The sequence below is a fragment of the Thermochaetoides thermophila genome (genome assembly GCF_000221225.1).
Source record: "Thermochaetoides thermophila DSM 1495 unplaced genomic scaffold scf7180000011815, whole genome shotgun sequence".
Lineage (NCBI taxonomy): Eukaryota > Fungi > Ascomycota > Sordariomycetes > Sordariales > Chaetomiaceae > Thermochaetoides > Thermochaetoides thermophila.
This window is the reverse complement of record NW_006383031.1, coordinates 802741-829998: the sequence shown is the minus strand read 5'-3', so window position 1 is coordinate 829998 and position 27258 is coordinate 802741. Positions and strand designations below refer to the sequence as shown.

The window sequence follows — 27258 nt, the reverse complement described above, 5'->3', positions numbered from 1 at the left end:
CTGCTGAGGAGAGCGAAGTGTTCAACATTCCGACATTTACTGGGCGTGTTGAAGGAACTGTTATTCCGGATATTGGGGAGGACGGGGCATGGGAATGTGTGGCTTATGCACCTGAAACCGAGCTACCTGCTCTTGAGTGTTGGAGCGTGGACCCGTCGACTGGTCGCAAACAAGAAGACACACAGAAATGGGTCTGGCGGGCCAACCTTCCCGATGGAGCAGAGTTGATGCTTAAACTTTTCCCTTTTATGGAATATATTGCGTTTTCTTCCACGGGATCAGGTACGTCTGCAAACATGGGTCAAGTCACATACCCATACAAGAGAGACTTATCAAAGCAATCTACTTACTGTCATCTAGTGAAGTGTAGGCGTTCATACTCTGCAAAAGACTATGACAAAGCTGTCCAAGATATCATGGAAAACCGACGTAAAGAGGTCGGTGATATACATGTATAGTATGTACAAACCCCACGTACACCAGACAATGATGGATGCGACATATATATATATATATATATATATTAACATTAGCTAGTATCATAGACCTCGACCTCCCAGGGCTACATACCGGATCGCTTGAGTTTTTTGAGCTATTGTCATGCCTTGATCTCCCACCAGGGGCTGCTTGGGAATGGCAGGTAGGCATGCATGCCTGCACAAGCAGAACAAGTCGAGGAAAGTCAGAGAGATCAACATGCCAGGCTAGCCAACCGATGAGTGATCGAAGTAAACAGGAAGATAGTTTATATATCTTCGGTATGTTCTGAATACGATCTGTTCTCATCAGTAGCTGACTTTGTGCCAACAACCTAGATATCTGGTATATCCTCCCTGAGCTTTATTGGCGACGTCAAAAGGCAGGATATATGGATCCTTCTGGATTAGACACCCGCAATGGGCTCTGGTGTCTAAGGTACAACGTTACCAAAAAGATAACAACTCTTGTCATATGCAGTAATGTGTGGCAGGCAAACGGCGGTTCCTGGCCATTATATCACATATCAAGGGCCTGCATGGGGAACGCCAAGCTACATCGGAATCTCGCTCTCACGGCTGATCCCTTCTTTTTTATACTACCGGTAATGAATGCCTACATACGGTATCTTAAATCAGGGACTAGCGTCCTGGATAATTTTTTCAAAGGACATGTAAGTTCAAGCCCATAGTGTTGATAACATCTTGCATGTGGTCGTGCTAATGCCATATTAGGCGGAATATGCCTTCTCTTTGAAGTTCAATCTTGATACCAAGGAAGAGGAGAAAATCAAGTACACTTCAGTGAAGCTGCGAAGGGTGCTTTCAGGATTAGGGAAGCTGATATGGCTGGTGCGCACCACTATACACACGGCAGATCGGACGATTGAAGAACATACGAAATATAAAAAACTGCTTCAAATTCCGGACTGGGAGTTTTCCCACGTCGACAATCAACTGCTCGGCATAAAATCGCTTGCTATCAACCTCCGACATCGCATTGAGGCGCTCGACCATGACATTAGCCTTTGCCTAGACATTGTAGGTCACAGCCGGCAACAGTACACACGATAAAGATTCGATATAATGACATTGCTAACTCTGAGACGGTTGAATAGCTTTCTTCCATGCTCTCGATCATTGCCAACCGTGCAATCCAGAGAAATACACATTCTATGGCTACACTTGCGCAAGCGAGCAAGGAAGATAGAGAAAATATGAAAGAGATTGCTATAGCGACAAGGAAAGATAGCGAGACTATGAAGAAGATTGCACAGCTGACAATGCTTTACCTTCCCCCAACATTCATGGCGGTAAGTTTTCATGGTACTGGCCTTTCCCTAGGAAAGAAGCACCTCACGCTACAATCAATGGTATTAACACGGCGAAGACTTTATTTAGCATGGGTGCCTTCAACTTCGGTTTCGAGGACGGACAGTCCGAAACGCTCCAAATATCTGTCCTAGGCCTAGGCATCTTTGCTCTTGCAGCTATCATCCTTAGCTTATTAACCTTCTTCGGTTTCGTGCTCTTGAAACGCTTCCGGATACGGAAGATCGATGGGAATCAGTTTCCTTGGTTCAAGATCGAGTTTCGCCAAAGACAGAAGAGGCTAGCTGAAGACATCGAAAGCTCCTCAGGACTTAGAGAATCGTTGCTATCTAACGATAGCCGGCTTTCAGGCCTCTCCAGCAGCGACAGTTCATCGATTAGCACTACAGAACTTACTGTGATACGTGATCTTATATCTAGACTTCGCGAAACCGAAAACGGTTCACGTCCGGGAACTCCGCGCACTTCAGGAGAACATCAAATGTCTGAAGCTGCAGAGAATCAAGAAAACACAAGCCAAAATCCTAGAACATCAATGAATGTTGAAGGTTCTGAAAAGGGTGCACAAAATCTGCATTCCATGCGGAAAGATGATCAAGGGAGCCAGGATGATCAGTGCAATGACACTTCGTCATTGCACTCAATCAAACCTGTCACGTGTTTGAACGTTACCTTGGAAAGCGAGGCTAGGAGAAGGAGCAGGCCGATCTCAAGATCCTCAGAATATCGAAACAGTCAGGCAGCTGAGAAGCCTGGGAATGGTGAGCCAAGTAACGGGCAGACTGCCAGGAGTTCATGGACAAATACAGCTCTAGAAGGTACGGAGAACAATGCTGGCTAGAAACCTGAAAATGCTCTTGACGAAACATAGCTCAAATGGGTAGTTCCATTGTTCTTGTGTTCTTGAAGAGGTTAGAGTGCTGGTCAATGCCATTGATAGGATAACTAAATCCTGACTTATCTTACCATTTAGGGATGTTAACTGATAATTCCTTAGAAATTCTTATATAAATATGCTGTTTTGTTCTCTCTTCACTTCAGTCTTCCTTTCATTGTTTTTATGTGTCCTTTCTTCCAGCAACTTAGAGAAGCAATCGGCCAGCTATTAGAGACGGTAAGGACCATAGAGGTTGAGTATATATAACCCCTTTTGTTTCTGCCTTCGTTCTCTTCATGAATTGCATTGCGGATGCATTATCTGCGTAGTCACCTCCCAGAAAGGCTGAGTGCCAGTAGATAGCGGAGTTCATTGCCTGAGCTGCGACACTCCAGCAAGCTGCAAATCAGAAGTGGAAAAAGGCGAGAAAACCGGATACTGGAACGATATGAAGCATCCTAATTTACTAGAAGCAATCTACCCTCTCTACAAGAATTTTATGGTTCGAATCATTCGCATCATATAGAGAGATTCGATTAAGTTCAAACGAAATCGCAGTAGCTTCCTGGAAGAAACCTTCGTTCCCGATGGATGCTCTATCCCTGATATTTCGATGCCAGCGCCCCCGAAAACTTCTACCCGATCTTTTATGGCTTCCCCAAGAGGCAACTCTTTGTTCAGTTTTGGCTTGCGATGTGTCATGTGTTTTATTTAGGTTTGTCCCGTCCTATCGCAATTTTGCCGTTCTGTTAGGCTGCTGTCCACTTCTATGGGGTCGCTTTCCGCGCTTCTTACTCGTCGACGGGGAATTTGCCGTAAAAGTCACTATTATCATCGTCAACGTCTATGTTACCCATTTACCCCACAAAGCCACAAGACTCCCAAAATGCCGGCTACAGCAGCTCTGATAGGCTCCCGCATACGGACAACCATCTACATGGATATTGCCCAATCTACCGGCCACCAAACGCGTGGGCTCGGCACTCAGATCTACAATATTGCCACGGCAGTTGAACCAGACTTACTGAAGTACCAGGATAGAGAAAGATTCCCTTCTCTGAGGCTTATAAATCGGAGAGGGGATCTGAGCGCCGTGCGTTTGCCCCTTCTCCTGTCCAACGAAGGCTACCTAGGCTGTCCTGTGTTTTCTTGCTAGCCTTCTCCCAAAGGTTGGCTGTCTCACCTCAAACTGATCAAGTCGCTATTCGAAATCCTGCCAACACCGGCTGACGGTCTGCATACATTTTCAAAGGAACTGCTAACGATGCGGTACATATCCTATCTGCTCGCCCTCGCGGCCCGGGCGCTGGCTGAGCCCTCGCCCAACCCCTATCCCCAATTCGGCTTCGGCGGTCTCAATCAGATGACCATGCTTCGCTTTGGCTGCGCCAACATTGTCATCGACCGCATCGACCCCCTCGTCAACCCGGGTCAGGTCCCATCACCACACATCCACCAGATCGTCGGCGGAAACGCCTTTAACGTCACCATGCCTACGGATGATGTTGCTGAGCACGCTACCTGCACGAGTTGCGCGTTCGCGGATGACTTTTCCAACTACTGGACTGCTGTAAGTGCTCTGGCAAGGTATCATGGTGTAATTCGTCACTGACACTGCCTTTAACAGAACCTCTACTTCCGTGCGCGCAACGGCAGCTACAAGCGTGTGCCCCAAGGCGGACACGCCTACCAGTTCGGTGACAGGTTCAGCACCCAGACACAGGGCGGCATTCTGGTGTACTATGTGTCTGCCCAGCCTGGCCGGATCACTGCCTTCAAGCCTGTGCGTAACCCCAGCACACCGGGTCACCAAACCACCTGGAAAGAATTGTGGTGCTAACGGACTTAGGGCTTCCGCATGCTGGTCGGCGATCCGAACATGCGTTCCCGCTCCGACACTCGCCTGCGGCGCCAGAACTGCTACCGCTGCTACACCGGCCCTAACTTCGGCGGCGACGTCGGCGCTCCATGCATGGACCCGGCCGTCGACACCGAGGCTCTCCCGAACAAGCCATGCCCGGGCGGTATCCGCTCCAATATTGCCTTTCCTACGTGAGTTTTGTCCCCCATCCTACCCCCAAGTATGTCCTTGTCCCAGATCTTGTGTGCTAAAGCTCAAGGAAACCAGTTGCTGGGACGGCAAAAACCTCGACACTCCCAACCACCAAGACCACGTTGCTTACCCTGTCAACGGGCCCGCGGACTTCCTGTCTTTGGGAGGCAACTGCCCATCCACTCACCCCGTCCGCATCCCGCAGCTGATGTACGAAGTCGTCTGGGACACTACTCAGTTCAACGACCGCTCGCTGTGGCCCGAGGACGGATCACAGCCGTTCGTCCTCTCAACGGGTGACCCGACGGGGCTGGGCCAGCATGGCGACTACGTGTTTGGGTGGAAGGGTGACTCGCTGCAGCGCGCGATGGACACGGCAGGCTGCTTCGGCGCGCAGTGCGCTAATCTAAGGACCCAGAGCATTGAAGAGGCGCGGAGGTGCACTGTGAAGCAGGCGGCTAGGGAGGATTATGATAAGTGTAAGTGTTCTTGCCCCTGTGATGTGGAAACTGTATTGGTGTTGATGTGGATGCTGACGAGAAAACAGGGCTTGACAAGCTGCCTGGCGTTGAGATGTAAACAACGGACAATGGTAGGATTCATTTTTTTTCGCAAGCCAATAGAAGAGATTCAGGGTAGAATGGTAGTGAGAGAAGAATGGACCCCTGATACACTCTGAGATTTTCCCGAATCGTTCGGTCATATGTCAAGTTCCGACTGGACATATAATTTGTACACAATATTGCCGGAACCACTGAATCGTTGGAGAGTACATTAGTTATTGCCGGCATTTAGTTCCACCTTCACTTTTTCTCGGCATCATTGATGCGATATTGATGCGATATACATTGACACATTGTTCTCTCTTTTTGGACCCCAGCTATGTATTCGGCGGACACTTACTTGGCCAGTATTATTCAGCATCATCATTTGGTTTTGAGCTCTGTTTGTTCTCAATCTATCTTGGCTTTGATTAACACGGGTCATATGCCCACCAGACCTAATATCTCAGGATAAGAAGATTAGTATGATGGTGTAGTGTCTTCTTGCATAGCTCCCGTAACATAGATGCATTTCTAGATAGACAACCCCTTAATAGAGGTTGCTCCGTTACTTATGACTTTTGATAGAGTAAGACACGACCAACAAACGAATTAAAGCTTTTCATGAAATAGCCAAGCAAGTAACTCCCATTTCAGCCCGTATCAGCGGATCAACCAAACATATACGGTCTTCGGCTCAAAACCAAGGGTTCAACCGGTTCAACCTGAATCTCCAAACTCCCTTCACTCCCCCGTCACATCCAACTCTGACACCTTACCCCCCGCTCCCGCAACTCCTCTCCTCATTGATAGCACCATCCCCCTCAACCGGTTTCCTAAAATGAAACAAATACAACGGCGTAAACAGCTCCTTCCTCCCGCCCATCGTCATAGCTCTGCAACACCACATCAAATCCATGGGAGTCTTCAGCTCATACGGCACGCATCCCAGTAAGATGAGAATGCGTAGCATGAGAACAATGCAGCCCCTGACGACAAGCGACGTCTGTACAACCTTCCAGAAGTCTGCCCATCGGGGACGAGCAACGCCCACCAGACGTTGTCCGCGGGCCTGTAGTACAGGGTGGCGGGGTGCGAGTGGATTACTTGGGCTTCTTTTATGTGAATTTCGAAGCCTTTTGAATCGTTAACATCCATGATACAGAGGTTCAGGGGTACAAAGTAGAGAGTAATACACCACTCCTCCTAACAGCTTCCCTCATATCCGGCACCCATGACATGTTGGTAACCCCATTCTCGAACTCGATCCGCTTCCTCAGCTTGACATGCTTGCGATTGTCTGGAGGTCACTTCTCGGTCATGGTGAAGTCCCGGAAGGTGAAGAGTGCACCCGGCTTCAGCATGCGCTCAACTTCGCGGTAGACAAGCTCCAAATTGAGCGAGTAGCACAGCGTTTCGATGAAGTAGGCTGCGTCGAAGGAAGCGTCGGGGAAGGGGAGTTCCTGTTTGGTACATTCCGATACAAAGCCATCTGGTCAGCGACTCTCCAAAGCCATATTAGCAGTTCACAACAGGAATGCATCTCAGGCCTACCAAAAAATCAGCCTGGCACAGTCGTAACTGAATGCTCCATCCCCACCAGCTTGGCCAACAGCGTGCCGCGCTCGACATTCCACAGGCTGTTTGTGACACCAACGATCTCGCAGCCCATGTAGAGCACGGTATTGCGTGCTGGATTGCCGAGACCCCAGCCGAGGTCGATGACGCGCATGCCCTTTTCAAGCCGGCTAGCTCGGCGAACTGGCGTTCGTATTGCTGCTGACTCTCGACGATGGATATGCCGGGGTGGATGAGTGAGCAATGGAAGAGTTGGCTCCTAGTTTGTTTCAATTGCATGGCTGATGCAATATTAGGAGGAGAGCACACACCATCCACGCTCATACGACTGGCTGACCAGATGATAGTAATCCGCCGCGATCTCATCATAGTGTTTCTCGCGCTCGCGGCGTTCCTCCTCTGTTGGCCAAGTGATGGCATCGTAATCAATGACCGCGGTCTTTGACGGGTCGCAGGCATAGATGCTGGACGAAACGGCCCAGTACATTTTCATGGGCCAGCCGTCTGGGAAAACTGAAGCCATCTGGACGATTCAAGCAGCTTTGCACAAAGCGCTTGAAAACGAAGAAAAATTACTAATGCTCTGGAAAGCGTGGAGAACGCAAGCCTGCCATGTAGCCATCATGAAATACCGGAAACGAGATAGATGGTCGATATTTACCAACCAATGCAAGGATAGAGCGCGAAGTGAACGAGGAGAAAGAAAAACAAACGATGATGATGTGAACGCTGGGAGCATAGTATTGGTCTTCAGGATCTCTTGATATTGTCCCTCATCACAGGTGACACGGGATGACTGTGAATGCTTGCCATTGTCCCCTCCGAGTCGGCTCTTGGGACGCTACAGCCGACGCCACAAGCGTCCACATGGGTTTGGGGCTGCGTTCTATGGCCTTATAACACCTCAGACATTTTGATCTCAGCGCCTATGAGATCCAGCATGAACTCACGATTCGTCAGGACTCCTCGGGAAAAGAAAACTCGACCTCTGTTGGCTCGTTGGTGATGCCTCTCTGCTTTGCCTCCTCCAGGATAGCCACCGTTGCCGAGCACCCGATGCGGGAAACACCCAAGGACATGATGGCGAGTACTTCATCCAGCGTCCTGATGCCTCCGGCTGCCTTGAGCTGGACCTCAGGACCGGAATGCTCCTTCATGAGTTTGAGGTGAGGGATGGTCGCGCCCTTGTAGGTATACATGCCATTCCTTTGCTTAACGAAGCCGTAACCCGAGGAGGTCTTCACAAAAGCCACGCGCAGCTCCGTACAGATCTGGCAGAGTCGTACAATGTGCTCGTCCTGGAGGAAGTCATTCTCAAAGATGACCTTGAGCAAGCCCGTCTCCCCATCAGGCTCGTCCGCAACACGAGTGCCCGTAACAGCGTCATTAACCGCGCGAATCTCCTCGCGCACATAATCCCAATCACCCCCCAAGACCTTGCCCATATTGACCACCATATCAATCTCGTGAGCCCCAGCTTGCACGGCCTCCCTGGCCTCGGCTACTTTGATGGACGTAGTCGAGTTGCCATGGGGGAAGCTGATCACAGCACAGACGCGTACGCTAGATCCGGCGAAGGCCTTGCGCGCAGCAGGAATGCAGTATGGCTTAATGCAAGCAGCAGCGACGCCATATTCCTTTGCGATGCACAGGCCGGCCTCGACCTCGGCGTCCGTCAAACTTGGTTGAAGTAGTGAGTGATCTATGCACTGGGCGATGTCGCGCAAGGAGACCGTGATACGGGCCGTGGCGGGCTTGGTTGCCATGATGGTAGGCTGGGGCGTTAGTAGCTACGGTAGAGGAGCAGCTAGAGGTGGTTATGGAGGTAGAAGTGGCGTGAGGGGATCAGTATAGGCACTGTAGGGCCTGTAGGTAGTCTAGAGACTATGGCGGGAGGAGCTTTGACGTTGTTGAAAGAAGGCTTTTCCTCCGAATCCGATCACGCCGATTCTAGATAAGCGGTGTGCTTCTAGGGTTGCTAGAGTTGCACTTGTTACACTGCCCTATTTTTGGGCCATTGGGATGTTTGGAAGGGGTTTCACATCCAGAATGTTGGTCCGATGGCATCTGATGAAGGCTCATCTAACACACTGTATCGGCCCACTCGGTGAGCTGGCCCCGGAGCAACCCCGCATCTTATCTGCCAGGTTCCAGCCTTCCACAGTTTTGCACCTGCTGAGAGACGGCCGAGCCCCAAACACCGCGAAACATCACGATACAGCCGAGGAGCCCATTGAAACGAGTTGAATCCAGCAGTTGAAACACGGGCAGCGACCATACGAGCATATATTCTGGAATACCCCCGAGGCTGCATGCGTAAGTGGCAATTCCAAAGAATTCGTACTCGTGTTGGTTTGACGGAACTGGTCTCCTTTTGAGGTTAGAGAGGAGACATCGGAGCTGGACAGTATCATTTATATCATTTCTGTTTGAAGATGACTTGAGATAAATAAGAGCCCTAGAAATCGGGAGCAATGGATTGGCGGTCGCCCCCTTTGGAGCATATATGTTGCATTCTTGCCCGCAATTTTGCAGAACAGGAAGGAGAATTTTTTTCAACAAAACGTAGCTTCCACTTAAATTTCGAGCTTCAGAAGCTGCCAGCGGGAGTCAGTTGGCAGTGGGTCCGACTCCGGGCACCAATGTAGAACACAGATTCCGACGGCAGTTGCCCATCTACCGGCACGCATTTTACCACTTCAGGGTTTGGCCCTTAATTTAAGTTTTTGTTGGCCGCAACCGATCAAACTCAATTCCCGCGGATCGCAGTCCGGCTGGAGACTAAGCATTGATAATTCTCCAATGTCCTCAATACGTTAATATTGAAATAAGCGCGCAAAAAAAAGTTCCGGAGACAAGATTCGCGCTACATTAGCGTGCTGTGGGTGCTGGGCTAACGTTGTGACGACGACAATTGCAAAGCTGTCAATTTCGACCTCGATCTTCACATTTTCATTCCGTCTTTGATTTTAAGCCTTGCAGACTCCCTTTCCTGGCTTCCTAGAAACGCAGCGCGGCATTCTCCCCTGTCTCTCGACGCTGCAACGGCCCGGCGGATATGAGTGGTGGGCCAAAGGACCAAGAAAGTTGCAATCGTCCACAAAAGACCCAGGGTTTCTGAAGTTTCTCGGCAGCGCCATGAAACCTCGCAACCTACGACCAGTCCGCCCAATGAAACCAGCTTGCAGCCTTTCCCCAGGTCGATTGCAGCCTCGCAAGCCACTGCCCGGATCCTCTTTCCCCATCTTCGCATCCGCATGTCGCTCTGTGGCAACATGACTGCTCCCAACAGCCTGGGCCCTGGTTCATCGGTGTGATGGCAACGAGAGCCACAGACGTAGGAGGAACTTTGCCCGGCATCTAGACCTTGGGTTTCCCCTCACGCTCAGCTGTTGATCCTTTCCCTTGAAATTTTTGTCAGTGAAACCTTCACTTGAGGGTTGTCCTCTATCCGCAGCCTCGGGAGCTGATTGCCGTGATTGGCGTTAGGTCTTTGTAGGATCTCGCCGATGGATTTCACCATTCTTTACTTTGCCCTTTCGGGAAAAGCTTCAAGTTTTCGTTGCTTCAACACAAACCCGACCAGGGATCAAGGCCACGGGGAAGGAAAAGACACCATGCGAAAGATCTACGCCATGCCCTCTTGGGTTGGCGCGCCGGCATCACCGCGACCACCAATTATCAACGTTCGCTGGCGTCCTGTCTCTCCGGAGTCTCGCCTGTGACAAGCGACTGCAGGCGCACGTCCCTCATGTGGTGTTGGGTTAGGCCTCAGAATCAAAGCCACCGCAAAATGTTCAGCATTGTCGCTCACGGCCAACTGAGAGGCTGGTGAAGGGCATCCAGACGCTGCCATCTCTGACAAGTACACTAATGTCAACATGGCCGACCGCATTGAAAGCCCCTGGCAGAAGCGGTAACGAGAAACGCCACCGTATGTAGTACATATATGTGAGTATATGTCAAGCAACGTTGGCGACATCTCTAGCACAGACTCGGCTCCCGGGCCGCTGCACCATGCATCTCCAGCCGAGCCAGGGGCGTGGGTGAAGAAAGGTTGACGCACCCCCGCCCAGTGACCCCCATGCCTCGAGCTTGAAATCTTTTCGGCTACAGAACTTTTCTTGGGCCACTGCCGCCCTCTGGGGCGTTCTGGGGCTTGCCAGGCTTGTCGGACTAGGGACAGGGGCCCTGGAGACCTGCCCAGCCAACACGTCCATTTCGGAGCGGGGGAATTGACAAGTTCAGAATCAGCGTTGCGTCCGTAGCGGGTTCATCGCTGGACTCCCACCTCGACCCCCCATCCCCAGCTCTCCCAAGACAGAACATGCCGCTCGCTTGGTCAAATTCGGTACAGTGCCGGGATAACCCAGATACGGGGATCGGGCCTTGAGAACCGCGGATGCAGATAGATCAGACCATTGCTCTTCCTAGGAAATTTCGCTTTGGGTTTGGCGCCAAACGCACGTAGGCTCGAATTGCTTTCCCTCTTACTGCGTAGCAGTAAAGATGCGGACAACAAAAAATCTTCAATCCAGTACCACATTGACAGGGACCAAGGTTATGACCTTTACAGCCCTGGTGTGTGAGGTTTCCCCAACCTTGCAGCGATATACTACCAAAAAACCAACATACATATGCATTCCCACGGCCCCGGGAGCGCTTGACCCCTGAGTTTCGAGATGGCTCAGATCAGATCGTAAACAAGGGCCTATACTTACAATACTTCCAACTGAAAGCTGGGCTCCCGACCCAACACTTCACATCTTGCATCCCCTTCCAGCTGGACGGTTCCGGATGCCTCCACCTGTTCAAAAAGGCCGACCACCCCCGAGTCTGCCCAGGATCTGCTATCGCAAGCCTCGTCGTCGATTACTCGTTGTCGTTCGGCTCTCCTAAGCTGCCACCATGGCGTCAGCGGCAGACGGGCTCGATGTCACGACCACCAATGCCACGACCGGTCTCAACTCAACTGCCACAGGTGCTGGCAACTCGACTGTCATTGACTGGCCGGCCATAGAAATTACTCCTCATGCCGCCACACTCGCCCAGGCCTTCGTCGGCGTGACGGCTGTGCTCATGGCCCTGTGCACCTTTAGCTTCGTGACTCGCATCTATCAGCGAGTCGTGCCAGTATGGAAAGTCGGCTTGGATGACTACTTCATCGTAATCGGCTTTGTAAGTATATGCTCGGAGACTGGAGTCTGAAGGTTGCTGGGAAGCAATGCTAATCCCGCACTTTGTAAGATCCTCACTTGTACGAACTGGGCCATGTTATTCCCGACCATGATCCTTCAACCTGGCGAGATCTCTTGGGACCGCAGCATGTACGCGATGAAGAACTCCTGGCTCGCCATTGGTATCTGGGGCTTGTCTATGACCGCCATTAAGATCTCAATCGCCCTCACCCTCCTTCGTATTCAGGGCAAGAAGCTCGGATGGCGCATCTTTCTCTACAGCATCATAGCCATCCAAACAGTCTACGGCGTCGGCAATGTTCTCTTCAACACCGCCATCTGCTGCCGCCCCCTGAGGGCTGCTTGGGACTTTTCTTTGATTCTCAGCGGTGAGGGCAAGTGCGTCTCTTACGAAGTTCAGCGTGCCGTGTCGAACATCGGCTCCGCCATCAACATCACGACCGACGTTCTCCTCTCCTTCGCCCCGGCCACCTTCCTCCGCAAACTTAACCGCCCCCTGCGCGAACGCATCTTTGTCTGTGTCCTCATGGGTATGGGTATCTTAGCCAGCGTCTCGTCCATCATCAAGACCATCGAGATCCAGAACTATGGCAAGGATGCGGAAGTTTCATGGGCCTACAGCGTGCGCCTCTGCACATGGACTGCCCTCGAGCAGCACCTTAGCCTGCTTGCCGCCTGCGTGCCCGCCATAAAGGGTATCCTCCAGCGCTGCCTGACCGCCATGGGCGTCAACATCACGCAGACCGGCTCGCGCGCTGCCCGCTCAGGCTACTACATCCACGATCGCAGCACCAACGGTGTGACGATGGCCTCACGTGACCGCATCGGCACGCTCAGCAGGACGCAGAAAGGCGGCGTGGAGACTAAGACGTACTCGCGCAAGGATAAGGATGAATATGATGACGAGACGTGCATCGATCTGCCGGACATGAGCCGCAACGGCTCGACCAAATCCCTGGGCATGCGCTCGTCCGACATGCGCTCGTCGGATAACGGTCGCGACTCGCCCCGCGACCATTCTGTTGAGCATTTCCCCGCGCATGCTGTATAATTAGTTCTCAATTGTTTTCTATCTATTAATAGCTCGCTGTGTGTACCAGCTGAAAAAGCCAAAAATCCTATGGACAAACGGTCGCTAGGCATAGGTAATTTCTAGGTAGCTGTCAATGCTAGGTTTCCTTTGTTAGTCCTTCATGTTATGTTGAACAGGGTTTGGATCTCTGGTTTTTTCTTGGTCAGGGGTTTGGATATACAGTGCAGGACTACTGTCAGTTAGAATAGATATCCCTTGAGAATGTTAATGCTGCCAGGCACCTGTGCGATCTGATTGGCTTGGATGCTGTGGGTATAAATGCTGCGCTTATATGATCTCCTGACCGCACAGTGTGAAAATAATCCGATCATGGCATAAAAAGTTCGGATGACAAGCCCAGAGCTTCCCTGTTCATTTTTACCCAAGACAGTGATTGACGAAGATCCGCGTGGATTGTGCGGCACGGGTCAGGGACAAGGCCACCTTGTGAGGTGTTAACTAGAGATGAAACTGCTACTGTTGTAGTTTTGGAGTTACATATGTGCCGCCCCTTGCTTTCCTTTCTTTACTTTTTTTTTTTTGCGGCATTGTCAATGACTCCGAGACTCGTGGTGGCTGTCGGATGGCTTGGGGAAAATCTGGGGTAAAAAGAAAGGGGTGCAGCGCCACGGATTTTCAAGCAGGGCGTCCACGAGGGGAGTTTCCTCTCTCATTGACAAGGGATTTCGCTTCAGTTTCCGCTCGCCTCAATAAGCGAACAAGCCACGAAACCCGTGGCGCTCCCCGTGGCATTCATCAAGGCTTCAGTAGAAGAACGAAATTTGTGCGCAGAAGTGGCGTTACTGGTGCTGACCCAGCGCACTAACGGTCGGACAACGCCACAGAACCACCGTGACAGCATGCGCACCAGTTAGAGTTCATGTGGCTTACGCTATGAACGTTCGAGATCGGGATGTCTAGAAAATCTGGGGTTGGGTGTTGGTTGCCATTCACAACAGCGGAAGAGAGGGAACACAAAACGGATTGGTGGCTGGGTTGGTGGTGGTGTGGCAGTGGGTTGGGTGAGTTGCAGTTGCGGACAAAGTGCGAACCTCATCAACAGCAAGTTACGGCTTGAAACTTTGTAATTCTCACATCCTGTTACGAGTTGGCATCTCACACACGCTTAAATAAAGCTTTCCTACATTTTACGTTCCACTGCAAACACCCTGTCATTGGTTCTCCTCTTTGTCAGGGCTTTCCATTGCATTGGAACGTGATCAGTTCATACTACAGATGGGATCGAGATTTTTGTTTTGACTGAGATTTCTCGATTTTGCGGGGTCGGAAGTACGGTCGAAGGGATTTATGCTGAGAGTCAGACCACTTTACATGATCTAAACTCTATACCGTTGGCTGTCAGCACTTGTTCGGTTATATCGGCACTCATCCTGCCGCAAATAGATGTGGAGGATTCGAAAGCTGTAGAGGATTCCCGGTTTGCCTTTGTCCTCGAGAATTCGGCTGCAGGCCGCAGATGAGGTCAGTTGTCTTTGCGGGGCACGGAAGCGGGTGTATTGGATATTTTCCGGGTTGTCTTTTGTCGTCACTCCGAACTAAGCGGATATGGGTAGTAAATGGAGCATCAATCACAACAAACGGCATAGAAGTGTCACAGGTGTGTGTGTGTCTGTGTTTTTGCATCTGCATCAGTAACTGCATCAAACATTTTCTCCAGCCTTGCACGCACAGCAAATATTGATTCATATGCGGGAGATTGTCTGCAGCGAATGTATGTGATGCAGGTCCCAAAGGTCCAACGTCCACAGCAGTTCCAGCCGCCCTTTCAGGTCTAGACCCAGACCCTAGCTGCTGCGACTTTCAAGCCTGCAGGTGCTGAGAATCTCTCCGCTATATGCCAGGAACGTCTGCAACTCTGCACTGCATGTGAACACTGAACTCCTAGAACGAACAGCGGAATGAATCCCACCGTCCCCCGTCTACCGGTAACCGGCTTCAAGCCCGCAAGACCCAACCAACAGGGAGGGTTACTGGAACCCTCGCACTCACAGCGCCGAGGTGTGGATGGATGGTGCGGATACGGATGGGATAACCCGCCTTCCCCCAACCTCTGCCGAGACGATGCATCTTGACGCAAGTGTGCGGCACAGGATCGGGGATGAGGACTAGGCGGCTGGGCTGGATGTTGGTGGTTGGCTTGGCTCCTCGGCGTTCTCGCTAAAGGGGGGGAAGCCAAGTCAACCAACACATCTGGGTCCTTGGGAGACGGGATTTTCCGTCGGGATGCCACAATCTAGGTTAAGTCTCATCAAGTATGGGGACATGCGGATAAACTGGCATATGGGCTGTAGTCGGCGTTTGATTTTGCTTTGAAAGGTTTTCAATTAATTCCCAGTTTCTCAGCTTGAACTTTACAAAACCCTCTTTGAGACAAAGAGGAGCTTAACGTTGAAGCGAAGCATCCGAAAAGCTCGCCGGTCACTTGACATCTCTCCTGGAAATTAGAAGCCCACACTAGCAGTCTAACCGGGGTTGTAAGGTAGTAGTGTGGCTGTTGGTAATGCATACTAGATCGTTAGCGTTCATACCTCCTAAGTAACCTCACATGACCTGTATCTCTTGCCCTTTTATGTTTAAGTGAATCGCAAGTTTACCTCATCTGAGTATCTTGGTATTTATGGTACTAACTTCTTATATAAAAGCCAGCGGAGCAACATACTTGTTGATATGAAAGTGAGGGTCTGGCCAAGAAGCAAGTTCGGCCGACCTTGACTTGCGATCTACATGTAAGCAGATCTCACGATCTCCCTAACTCTCGCTCAAAACCACACAGGTAACTTTACAATCCCAACGTCCCGGTCCAGCGGACTATACTCCAGCTTATCAATAGGCACTGCGAGCCGAATACTCGGAAGGCTTCCGCACAAATGTGCTGAGCCCGTGTTAGTTTTAGTTTTACTCCCTTGTCTCTACATCTCTCTAACCCCTTGCGCTCCTCTCGAATGCCCTCCCCGTCAAGCGATCTCCGCCGCTTTGGGGTAAAGCAGCAAGGGGCGAGTGCGCAAGTAAGAACTGAACTTACAAAACACGCTCCTCAGCTCGGCCTTAGCCAAATGCTCGGCAATGCAGCGATGTGGGCCGTATCCGAAGCCCAGCGCATCCTGGTCGGGCCAACTACGGCGGATATCGAAGCGGTCCGGGTCGACGAAAACGTCTTCGTCGCGATTGGCCGACTGGTTGGACGCGATGATGCCCTGCCCGGCTTTGATCTCTTTGCCGCCGATGGTGAGGTTTTCCTTTGCCGTGCGGCGCATCGCCATTGCTGAAGCTGTGTGATATCTGCAGAGCTCGTCTACGAAGGGGCCAGCCCATTTGGGGGGGTCGGATTTCAGAGCTTGTTGGGCTTCTGCGTGTAGGGCCAGGGTTACTACGCCCTGGGAGAACATCAGGGTTTTTCCAGTCTCTCAAGCGAGAAGTGGCAAACAGGGACTTACCAAGGCTATCATGTTCACCATGGTTGCGTTTCCAGCAACCAGGAGCAGAAACGCCATCTGGACTGCATCTTCTTTTGATAATTTCCCCTGTTCTACCTGTTCCTTCATCAACTGACTGATGATGTCGTTCTTTGGCTCCTTAGCTCTCTTGTCAGCAAGGTCACTCAAGTAGCGAAGGAGTTCACTGTCAATAGTCAGTTAATCATGACCTTTCCTTCCATCTCGCTGCCAGCACTCACTTCGCCGCAGCAGATGCCTCCCTCGCGGTCGAGCTTCCGCTCGTGCGAACCACATTCTGCTTCGTCAAAATCTCCAGATCTTCAAACGGCACACCCAACATAGTATAGATGATCTTGCATCAGCTCCATTGTCAGCCTAGCACCAACACTGTGCATCTGCAACCCCCTCTCAGCCCAATGCAGGGGAAAACCACGAATCACAATCATCGTTTATTGGATCGGAAGACACATACATATGACGGCACTGGCAACGCAAACTCCTCCACGAAATCCACTGGCCCATCGGCACACCCCTTATGCCGCAGCCGCTCCAGCAGGTCTTGGACAGTCTTGTCGATGTACGGCTGCATCGATGCGACATGCTCGGGCGTGAACCAGCCCGCCACCATGCTGCGATACCGCATGTGGTCTGGAGCATCCATGTCGACGAAGGTTGGGCGCTGTTTTGCGGCTTGCTTGCCGCCGTCGCTGAACTCGGGGAAGCCCGGTCTTCGACGTTCCTGTTGGAAGGGGAGGGGTACAGGACCCGATCAAGGTCAGTGCTGGTCTAGGAGATAAACCGAGAGATGTGGTCTAGACTTCAGGACTGGGCTTACCTTTGACAGACGCTCATCTGTGGCTACCTGGCAGACGTCCTTATGCTTCGTCACCAGCCATGCTGCGGTTCCATCGTACAGTTTGACCTGGGAGACAGGGTTATTCTTGCGTAATTGCGCAAATTCCGCTGGAGGATCGAGTCCGGATGCCCGTTTGAAGGGGAAGCTGGGTAATTCCTCTGCTGCCATGGCATGGGGCTGTGATGTACTCAAGTGTCTTAACTGAGCTGTGATCCTGCGGTGATCACAATGAGTAACAGTGCACGCCCAGCAGCTGCGGGATAAAGATCGCGGAATTAGTGAGGGCATATAGGCGAGTTGACAACCAAAAACCCCTGAATGTTGTACAAGATCTGTGAGGATATTGTTCTAAGAGCTTTGCTCGTCCATGGGGATGAGGTGGGTGGTAGACTATATGCAGACAGCACGTCAGTGCGTCCTTAATGATGCAATTTCCCCGGAGAAGAAGTGTGCTGCCTCTGACTGGGCCCCTGCCTACGTCATGGCTTCATATCTAAGTACGTTCTAATCTGCTCACGGCAGGTTCACCTCCAGCAGTATGGTAATAAGGTGGGAGAATTAGTGAAGGAGTCGAGAATGGTATGACCAAACCGGGTTTTTATTCATTCGACCAGATCTATGGCACTAGCTGGAAACCTTTCGGAATCTAGTTGGGCCCTCGCAACTGGTGAGAATTCTGGCGATATTCCCATTCCCATCAAAGATTGGTTGTTTAGAGTGGTCATGTCACTGCCATCCCAATACCTCATTCGCCCTCCTCACAGCTTCTGCTCCTCCTGGGGAGTCACCCTGAACAGGAACAAGCTTGTTAAGGCCCATGGCCTGAAGCCCAAGAGTATCACAACACTTTTGGGCGTACTCGACTGTCCCACGGGCAACATGACGAGATTCTCCTTCTCCCCCAGGGAAATCCGGTGATGGAGTTCCTTGTCGCAAGGCTTCCAGTTGACGAGCCACATAACGAGCGTTCCCCTCAGTGGTGGGACAGACTGGGATATAGAGGACGCTTGAGTCTGACGCGCCGTTGTGTTTCTTGTCGACGGCATGAATCACTGGTATTTGGTCGTTAGCAATTTCCGAGTCATTGTGTTAGATAGGGGTAAAGACTTACCGTCACAATGCCACACGACATAGTCTCCTGGCTTCACCTCCGGGATATTCACCAGACTCTTGTCAAGCCTAAGATGAGGATGCAACTCATCACTCAGCTCCTGGCAAAGCCCCGGAACGGAACCATGTAGTTCGCTTCCCATCTTCTCTCCTCCGGTAAATTCCCAGTTGTCCTCGTCCAGATACTTGTTCCTGCCAACCTCTTCAAGGCTCTTCACAGCCTTAAAGAAGGGCCTCAGAAGAACATACACCTCCGCCTCCTTCACGATCGGTACAACCATCAATGTACCCTCCCAAGGCCTCAACTCGCTCATTGCCAACCACCCCTGGAAAGCCCGAAACATACTGCATGCCCCAGGTCCACCATACAAGTCCGTTACGGCGTGGATGCGTCCAGCTGCATCATAAGGATCGTATCCCCTCTCAGGGTGATCCCACTCCCCGCGGAAGACGGCATCATACACTTTACCACGGCCATATCCATCTTCTTCCCAGCGCTCAACGCTCCCTCCGTCTTGGTGAGGGCCTAAAGCGAACCGGGCGTCACCTGGTTGGCGAATACGAAGGCGGTCGCAGTACGTTAGGGGAACACGAAACGAGATCGGGGCAGATCGGTTGGAGGAATGCCAAAGAGTTGTCATGAGGGCGGTTTGTGTGGCTAAGAGGGAGGGATGGGCGCGAGCTCGGATTTGGCTTGGGGACCAGTAGAGTTCCCAGACTTGCGGGTTGGAGGATGGGAAGCCTGGAAAGGAATCAGTGAAGGGTCTCTAAGAAGAAGCAAGGGGAAGTCAAACCCTTGGTATGAGGATTTTGGCGAATGTACTCCTCAATCTCGAACTTGTATGTCCTAGCTTGGTCTTCCCTGATCACACCGCGGATGACTGCAGCACCACGTTTCTCAATTGCCTGCTTCTTCGCCGCGAGATCCTCCGAAAGATGGCTGAACCTGACTTCTGGAATAATGGAAGGCCCATACAGAGCAATGGCTTCAGTCTCCTTTTGCAGGACAGCAAGTAGACGCTTCCAGCTTGCGATGACAGCGTTCTCATGGCCCTTGACCAAGCGCAATTTGAGTTCACGGAACCGATCGGGCAGAGGCGACGTCTCTTTTCCTGAGAGGGAAGCAAAAATACTTGAGATATCTCCCTCTTGCTTGGTACTCGGGTTAGTGGTCATGGAAGCCATCGAAGTGGCATGACGTGTGATGGTAGCATGCCGCATTAACCAACCATGTCCCAGAAAATTGCGAGGGCATGCCGTTAGGCCCCTTTTGCAGAGCATTTGAGCCATCATTTTTGGGTAAGTTAATTGTTGTGGCCAGAGAAGTTTTGAATTTCATTCATATAGTTCAGAGTTGTAACGTTTTAGAAGCTCGAAGGGATTCGAGGATGTGCTCCCGAGCCAGATTGACCAGGAGCTTTGGGGGTTTCGTCCACATATGGCCCTTCGAGCCTGATGGTAGGAGCTGTGCTTTTCATTGAGATCCAGATTAAAGCAGTAGGTTTTTCATAGAATTCAAAGACACCAGTCAAGCCATTAAAACTTCAAACCTTTCCTATGAGGTTGAAGATGGCCGAAATGACCGGCTGCGCAGTCAGTGGTAGTCAGGAAAACGACGTCATCGCTTTAGCGGGCTTGAGGGCCCAAAATAACAAAGAGGACACACTTTGTCTAGGATTTGATCCATTCCAGATGCTCGTGGACTCAAGTTTCCTTTAATTGACTTCGATTACTTAAAAAAAGGAAACAGAGGCTGTAAATGAAACACACAACAACGGAAGGAACTTCTTGAATGAAGGTGAAGGAAAAAAGGAAAATGGCGGTAACCGAAAAAGGAAGGTTTGATTGGACCCACATCGAGAGCCATGTGGAACTGGAAGCATACTTCTGATTGGTTGTCTTCACAATAATTAACTTCTTGGCTCTCGGCCAATGCCGTAGCTAGATTGGTTCCTCAACTCCGACGCCGTTATCAAGATGGAGCAGTCGGCGCAGAGCTTGGCCTTAACTGCAAAGATTGGGATTCGCCGTGGCTCAGAGGAGCCCGGCCCTATTTTTGGGGATTCAGAGATCTGACGGGCTATTGTTTCCTTCGACGAGAGGATTGATCACCATTGAGGCGTCTCGTTGCTCTTGCGAACGCTTACGATGGCTGCCAATGGTACTCGAAGTCCACAGCTAAAATTTGTCGAGCGTGATAACCGAAGGATTGCACGTCAAGCGGAAGCAGGTTCATCACGCATGCTTTTACTGCAGGAAGCGTAAGGGACGCGGCGTGCTGAGTCGCGAAACACCATGCAGAGAATCACTTGCCTCTCACAACGTTACATACCATTTAAGGCTAACATTTAAGCTTAAAGAAACGGTATCATCACCAGGATGATGAATCCGGCAAGGATGCCTCTGATGCCGCTGCTCGATTGCTTAACTTCTTTCACCAGGATACTGACACGTAACCTGATAGCAAGTCTGGTGAAGCAGCCCAAGGGACTCGGCGGCCAACATCGATGGAGCCTGCACCGTCGTTTCTTGGTGATACAAACCCAGAGGACATCCTTTTGGAGGCCACTATGGCGCTCGTCACCGTGGCCGCCGGCGCCCAAGATGATGAACTGCCTAACGCTTATGTCGGCGTCCTACCTTTGGTTTATCCGCACCTTGACCGCAGTAACTCACATAAAAGGGAGGGCTCTACGACCTCGATGGACACTTCCAGCCCCCCCTTGTCTGTTCTTTGCAAGGACGGGATAGGCTCACTGTCCCCATACAGTACACGGCAAAGTTTGCCGAGCTCGCCAAAACACTACTTAACTGTGTACTTGCACAGAAGGTTCTGCCATCTGAAACGGATTAGCAGGTCTTAAGAAACTCTATCTGGAGAAAATCCACCCAATACTCCCTATCTTTGACAAAACAACCCTCATTGAGCTGCCGCAAGAGCGCCCCCTACGTGAGCTTGTACAGGCTATAATCTACCTGGCTGCTGGCGCTGACCCTGGGGCTCTCCTCTGTCTTACCTTTAGAGACACCTTCTCAAAGCGTCACGTGTTCCCTTCGATAAGTTAATCCAGGGAATAACCAACTTCATCATTCACAAGCTTGACGAACTGCACACAAAAATTCAGTTCCTCTTCGTTCTGCGGCTCCAAGTCATGGCAGTAATATCTTTCGTTCTGGCAGCCGTCAAAGGCCACCGAAAGATTCGAGCCAATGTCTCTTCTCCTCAAACTTGTCAGCCCTGCTCATACCCTTGGCATTCACCTCGATATTCTCACTAAAGCCAAGAAGCCTTATCCCACCGCCGACCAGGGCATTTCGGGGCGGATCTTCAAGTGCCTCCACGCCATTGACTGATTGCTGGCTGTTTCCTCGGGAAGGCCAATCTTGTTCCATAACTATGACTCCGTGCGAATTCCGGCACCAGAGAAATGCGACCCGCCTAGCTTCAGACTGTTCATATCCTTGATCATCCTCCTTGATCAGGTCGTTAAACAATACAGGCCGGAGCCCAAGGTTTCGGTACTTGTATTTGAGCGTGTCATCCTTGAAGTTGAGGCTGTCAGAAAGCCGGAGAAATTTCTTGAAGAGTCTAGGACCAACTGCCAAATCAACAGATACAGAGTTGCCTAGCCACCCTCGAAGTCCTCAACTACGGCATCTGCGTCCTCTCTGCTCGCATGCCGCGCGGTCGTTTTCGTACGGCCCTTGAATGTGATCCTGTGTCAAGTCCTTACTACCAACACCCGCCTTTCAATGGCAAGAATACTAGGAGATCTCACTCCTCCAACCGGATTATCGGCGTTGTCAGCAACTACAACCTCTGTTCCATGCCTTTTGTTCCTTGTGCACTTACCCTGTCATTAGGCGTAGCCTACCGAACGTGGCGCCTCAGCCGGATTCCCATATTTCGGCCTCGGAGTAGTGATAACTTCAGGAAAGTACTTGCTATTCTGGAGAAAATGGGGGAAGTATGGACAAGTGCCAGGATCAACGCGCAGCTTAGCCAGGTTGTCATGAGGAAACTTGATCAACATCTTGCGAATCTCCGACGCACTGTGAATCCGTTTTTGAAACAAAATTCCGCAATAGCTCGCTCTCCGGGTTTCAGCAACGGCGAGAGCAGTCACGATGCTGATGGCATGAGCGGCGTTGTAACGTCCGGTACGAACTTGAGCACAGCACCTGGGTCCAGACCATTCAAAGCGCAAGCAAGCGCACTGCAACAAATACGAAAAAGTTCAAGTCTACCTTAGACAGCATTAAGCGGCCATTGGAATTCAGCCCCCAGGATTCCAGGCTTCCAGAAGAAGTTCCATACGTCCTTGATCAACACCTATCAGATGCAAATGCGAGCCTGTCCTAACTACAGCCTGCGGCCTACAATTTGCTGCCAACGAAAAGCTCCGCCGCTAGCATCCTTGCCTGGGCTTTTCATCAGTCAAATTAGACAGACAATAGTCAGCCATGGAACCGAGCAAATACCTCCCAAGCGCTGTGGATCAGGTTTTTGAAGTCGTCAGCGGAACCCTTGGACCCGCATTCTCTAACAGCGCCTTAGAAGCCAGCTCTATGACCGACGATGACACACTCTTCCACTCATGGGATCCAATGTTTGCTCAGTCAACCGACTTCTCCTTCAACAGCATCTAAGATCTCGGTAAGCCTTTTGCTTGGCCTGAGTACTGCGTGTCCCCTGGTTAAGTTATGGACACTGATGGCCAGGCTTATCTGAAAGCTAGGCTGAATATCCAGGCTTGTGTCTATTCTCAGCAAAGACATCGCTGACTTTGCCTCACCGAGTCTCATTGGGAAGCCGGGAACGCCACATGTTCCTGATCCAGCCTACCCTTTGTCGATCCTTTGTTTCGCTGCACATTGCTGGGGATGGAACAAAGACAACAGCTTAGAACCGATAAGCTTTTGTTAAGAACGACTCTTTCAGCCATACTCAAGAGTGTCTTTTAGGAGCACTCGACATGTCTTCGCTGCGGTATCGAAAACAACATCCACTATATGTCACTTCATTGGATGCTCCGGTCATTATTTCTAGAGCCAACCTGCATTAAGGGACATCTTCACGTCTAGGTCAATTTCTCGTGCATACTAAACTATCATGGAGTCTCTCACGATCTCCCGGCCAATCGGGTATCTTATTTCGGCCATCACCTCTACATCTGTCATCATCACAAAGTTCATTCGCTCCGTGCTCCTGTCTCATGCGGATCTAGCCCCAGTCAACCATGACTTGTCCGACCTCCGTCTTCTCCTTGAACTAATCAAAGAGCAGCCTGCGATCCCAGAATCACTGCAGTCCCAGACACTGCTCGTACTGGAGTGTTGTGGCAATGCCCTTATACACATCGACGCTGTCCTGGGGAAGTATACCGGACCAGAACAATGGGTTACATATGGCCGCACGGAGATGGCAAACTGTCGTAGCAGTATTGCAATTTTTCGTGAAGCGCTTGCCCTGGTGCTTGATGTTGCTACCTTGTATGTGTCCGACCAGTATGCAGTGACCCCTACCTTAGATTCTTACCTCAATGCAGGCTTTCCATCCGTGATTCAAGCGAAGCAAAGACGATTCAAGACACAATCGCGAGCACTGTCGAGCAGATTCAGAGTAATGCGTCGTCGGTAAAGTTCATTGACGATGATGTCCATCTAGCCCTTGATTTCTACCTCCAGGAAGTTCTAAGCTATACTCAACCTTCATCAGCACAAACCCCGACTGTCAAGCTCTCTCCCGTCTCCCCAACCAGCAGGCGCTCTAAGGAGATTTGGGCAAGACTGAGTGTAATAAGCCTCAAAGGACAGCCGTCTATTCAATATTTTACCAACCATCCATTACCCTCGGAACTTCGAGGTGCCGGAGACAATGGACTAGCCCAGAGTAATCAGCATCATCTCCGTCGTGACGGCAGCGACGGAAATTATGAGCACTCCACTCCGTTACTTTCAACCAAGCCGCACTTTTACGAGGAGCCTCAACAGTTCGACCCACGACAGAGTTCCGTTGGCTACCCCGAGTCCCCTGTACTTCCAGTTAATGAGCGTCATTTGTCAACGGAAGCCGTGCGCACTTCGAGTTGGCTAGTCCACAGGATGCAGCCGGGTTCTTACTCATTTCAGTCCGAGCCATTACACCAGGGGCTCACCTTTCAGCAAAGACTGTTCCAGAGTCATCAACGGTCAAAATCTGGAGCTCCGAGCACAGCATTGTTTTCACAGCTGTCAAGGGAGACGCTGGCTAGCTCCTCTGCTCCATCAGCACATACCGGCGAATTCGATGCAGACGCCCCTAAAGCATCGTCGATCTCTCGGGGCTCTATCCTCCAAACCCCCGTGACTGCGTATTACCCTACCCGTTCAGCCTCTTCTACGGCCAGTCTAAGCTTCGTTGTCCAGACTCCAATGTCGCCACAACTCTCTGCACGTGCTGCAGATTATTCGCTAACACCAACGCCTCTAGAATCTGGACGTGCCCTTCCTATTTACACAGTCTCAACCATTGGAAATTTTCTTAGCGGCACAGGCCACTTGGACCAGTTGACCTTATTCGACCCAACAGCAGCCAGCCCACACCAGTTTCGCATACAGCTTGTTCCTGTTCGACATTTAGTGGACAAGGCCAAGGGGAAGGGGAATGAGGTTGTCCACATCGATACCTCTCCTCTTGCGGGCTTTTTAGTCACCAAGCATGCCAACAAGCAGGTGAAGATATGGTCTCTCTCGAAGAACATTGTACACGACACGGTCAAGATCACATCCTACGTCCAGCCGCGATTACGATCACGAGAATACTTTGTCCGCGGCCATGCGGTCTTGTCTGAGGCTGCGTCACTGATCGGCATCAGCACGCATTTTGGCATTACTCTCGAGATCTACAACTTCGCCAAGGGTAGTATCAGCTCAAGAAAGCCCGTGCAGGTGATCGAAGAAGCGTACCGTTGGGCATCGGCCTCTCGCGACGCGCTTCATATCAACTACGCCCCGTTGGCCGTCTACCGGCCGAAGCTTGATCGCATCGATCGGTACTTCCTCTCCTATCACCCCGGGGGAAGGCAAATCTTTGTTGAGGACCCCAATCAGTCCATTGAGTTTCTCAAGGCCGGCCTACCTTTCGTTCCCAAGTTCCCTGACCTTGCCTACAACTCTGATCCCCCAATGCTCGTAGCAGCTGCAGGTCCTCGTCCAGGGGATCATCCTCGGACGTACACCACGATACTCATCGCATGGCACATGCGACCAAAGTCGGCCGCTCATCGCATTCATGGTCCATCTCCCTACCACTCAGCCACCTTGACAGACGACTCCCGCCACAAACCGTACCGCGTCTGCGTCCCCGAGTACCCCGCCCTCCAAACCGCCCTCCCGTGCTGTCTCGTCGCGCACGGCGACAGAGCCATCTCCGTCTGGATTCCAGCACGCGATCCCGCCACAGTCGCGCAATCTGCTTCTCTCTCAAAGCACATCCTCCAACCCAGTCCCATCCACAGTCCATCAGCCCCCAAAAACCCACACCTCTACGCAAACAATCGCTATGTGCTGATCTGGCATCTTTCAACCAATACCACTTCCCTCTTCCCCATTCCCCTCCACGCCCACGCATGTATCTCACCGGACTGCCAACTCCTAGCCTACTTCGACGCAACCACCAGCAGGGCAGTGATCATTGATCTCTCCTCCGTACCACACAATCCGCCGGAGGATGTCTGGAGGTGGCCGGAAGTTGCTAAAAAGAAGGGATTTGTTGGGCTTGGGGGACAATTTGCTAACTTGGAGAGTCCCAATGCGAATGTCAATCATAAGGAGAAAGGGGGCAGTGCGGCTACGTCTACCGCATTGAGCGTATTTGAGTTTTCAAGAGATGGAAAGTGGCTTGTTGTCGGGGATGCGGCGGGGAACGTTGGGGTGTATGAGGTTAGAAGGGTGGAAGGGAGAGTTGAGTTGATGGGGGATTTGAGAGGTTTGTAGTTTTGTGTTTTGTGGGGGGGGGGGGAGGAGAGGAAGAGGAAGGGAAGTTGGAGGTTGAGTTTAGGAAATTTAAAGTTTGGATTTCGCCACAAGTGTTTTTCCGGTTAGAGAACGAAGTATGTAAGAGATTCTAGATGTTGGCTAAAACGGTGCTTTAACTTCAGTCGGCCAAAATATCATCTTTGCTTTGGAGATCTCGTCGTAACTCGAGCTTGAACGCTGATAAGAAACTCTGAGCAGCTTTCTTTGCACTCTCCACCCCACCTCACCCACTCCTCACTCCTCCATCACGTGATCGACCTGTCTGCCCTAAATGTGGATCCGCCAAGACCCTATCTGACTTTGCGGGGTCATGTCCTTTGCTTGCGTCCCTTAACCAGTTCCGCGACCACTCGCTGCTTTCAGCTTGTAGCGCAGCAGAAGTGTCTTACACACCCGGGGGGTGCGACGGAAATGGCAGCCAAGATGGTGCATCGCAACCTGACTGGCTCATTCTAGGGGGTTTCAGGTGGCAGAGGCCGCGCAAAGTGAGGCTGAGTTCTGGAGGAAGGGGAGGGGATTGGTCATCTCAGGGATGGGGGGCCTAGCGCTGGGGAAAGTTGAGCTCCCTGGCCTGGGACGGGATGCGGGGGCTCTTGATTCTTCCGCGTTTTGAGGTCATAACATGCGGCAGTTTTCTTGACACTTTGACTTAGTTCTCACGGTTGAATCGATCACCGCGATTCTCTGATC

General features: G+C 51.3%; 6 protein-coding genes across 6 annotated transcripts; 3 read left to right on the top strand and 3 right to left on the bottom strand.

Moving 5' to 3' along the window:
• Window positions 1–3571: 3571 nt before the first annotated feature.
• Window positions 3572–5317, top strand: CTHT_0018440 (uncharacterized protein; the record flags this gene model as incomplete). The annotated part of the gene is made up of 6 exons (XM_006692276.1): window positions 3572–3778; window positions 3842–4255; window positions 4313–4468; window positions 4535–4737; window positions 4814–5217; window positions 5286–5317. The coding sequence occupies 6 exons, from the start codon at window positions 3572–3574 to the stop codon at window positions 5315–5317; spliced, it is 1416 nt and encodes a 471-aa protein (XP_006692339.1).
• Window positions 5318–6587: 1270 nt separating this feature from the next.
• CTHT_0018430 (uncharacterized protein) lies at window positions 6588–7345 on the bottom strand (the record flags this gene model as incomplete). The annotated part of the gene is made up of 3 exons (XM_006692275.1): window positions 6588–6743; window positions 6881–7028; window positions 7170–7345. 3 exons carry the CDS (start codon window positions 7343–7345, stop codon window positions 6588–6590), a joined length of 480 nt encoding a protein of 159 aa, XP_006692338.1.
• Window positions 7346–7814: 469 nt separating this feature from the next.
• CTHT_0018420 (uncharacterized protein) lies at window positions 7815–8624 on the bottom strand (the record flags this gene model as incomplete). The annotated part of the gene is made up of 1 exon (XM_006692274.1): window positions 7815–8624. The coding sequence occupies one exon, from the start codon at window positions 8622–8624 to the stop codon at window positions 7815–7817; it is 810 nt and encodes a 269-aa protein (XP_006692337.1).
• A 3142-nt stretch (window positions 8625–11766) lies between these two features.
• CTHT_0018410 (uncharacterized protein) lies at window positions 11767–13107 on the top strand (the record flags this gene model as incomplete). Its single annotated transcript, XM_006692273.1, has 2 exons — window positions 11767–12036; window positions 12106–13107. 2 exons carry the CDS (start codon window positions 11767–11769, stop codon window positions 13105–13107), a joined length of 1272 nt encoding a protein of 423 aa, XP_006692336.1.
• Window positions 13108–16103: 2996 nt separating this feature from the next.
• CTHT_0018400 (uncharacterized protein) lies at window positions 16104–19725 on the bottom strand (the record flags this gene model as incomplete). Its single annotated transcript, XM_006692272.1, has 8 exons — window positions 16104–16523; window positions 16584–16767; window positions 16823–16935; window positions 17056–17322; window positions 17419–17616; window positions 18184–18491; window positions 18551–19291; window positions 19344–19725. The coding sequence occupies 8 exons, from the start codon at window positions 19723–19725 to the stop codon at window positions 16104–16106; spliced, it is 2613 nt and encodes an 870-aa protein (XP_006692335.1).
• A 3937-nt stretch (window positions 19726–23662) lies between these two features.
• On the top strand, window positions 23663–26731 carry CTHT_0018390 (uncharacterized protein; the record flags this gene model as incomplete). The annotated part of the gene is made up of 3 exons (XM_006692271.1): window positions 23663–24042; window positions 24099–26518; window positions 26691–26731. 3 exons carry the CDS (start codon window positions 23663–23665, stop codon window positions 26729–26731), a joined length of 2841 nt encoding a protein of 946 aa, XP_006692334.1.
• Between the last annotated feature and the right edge of the window lie 527 nt (window positions 26732–27258).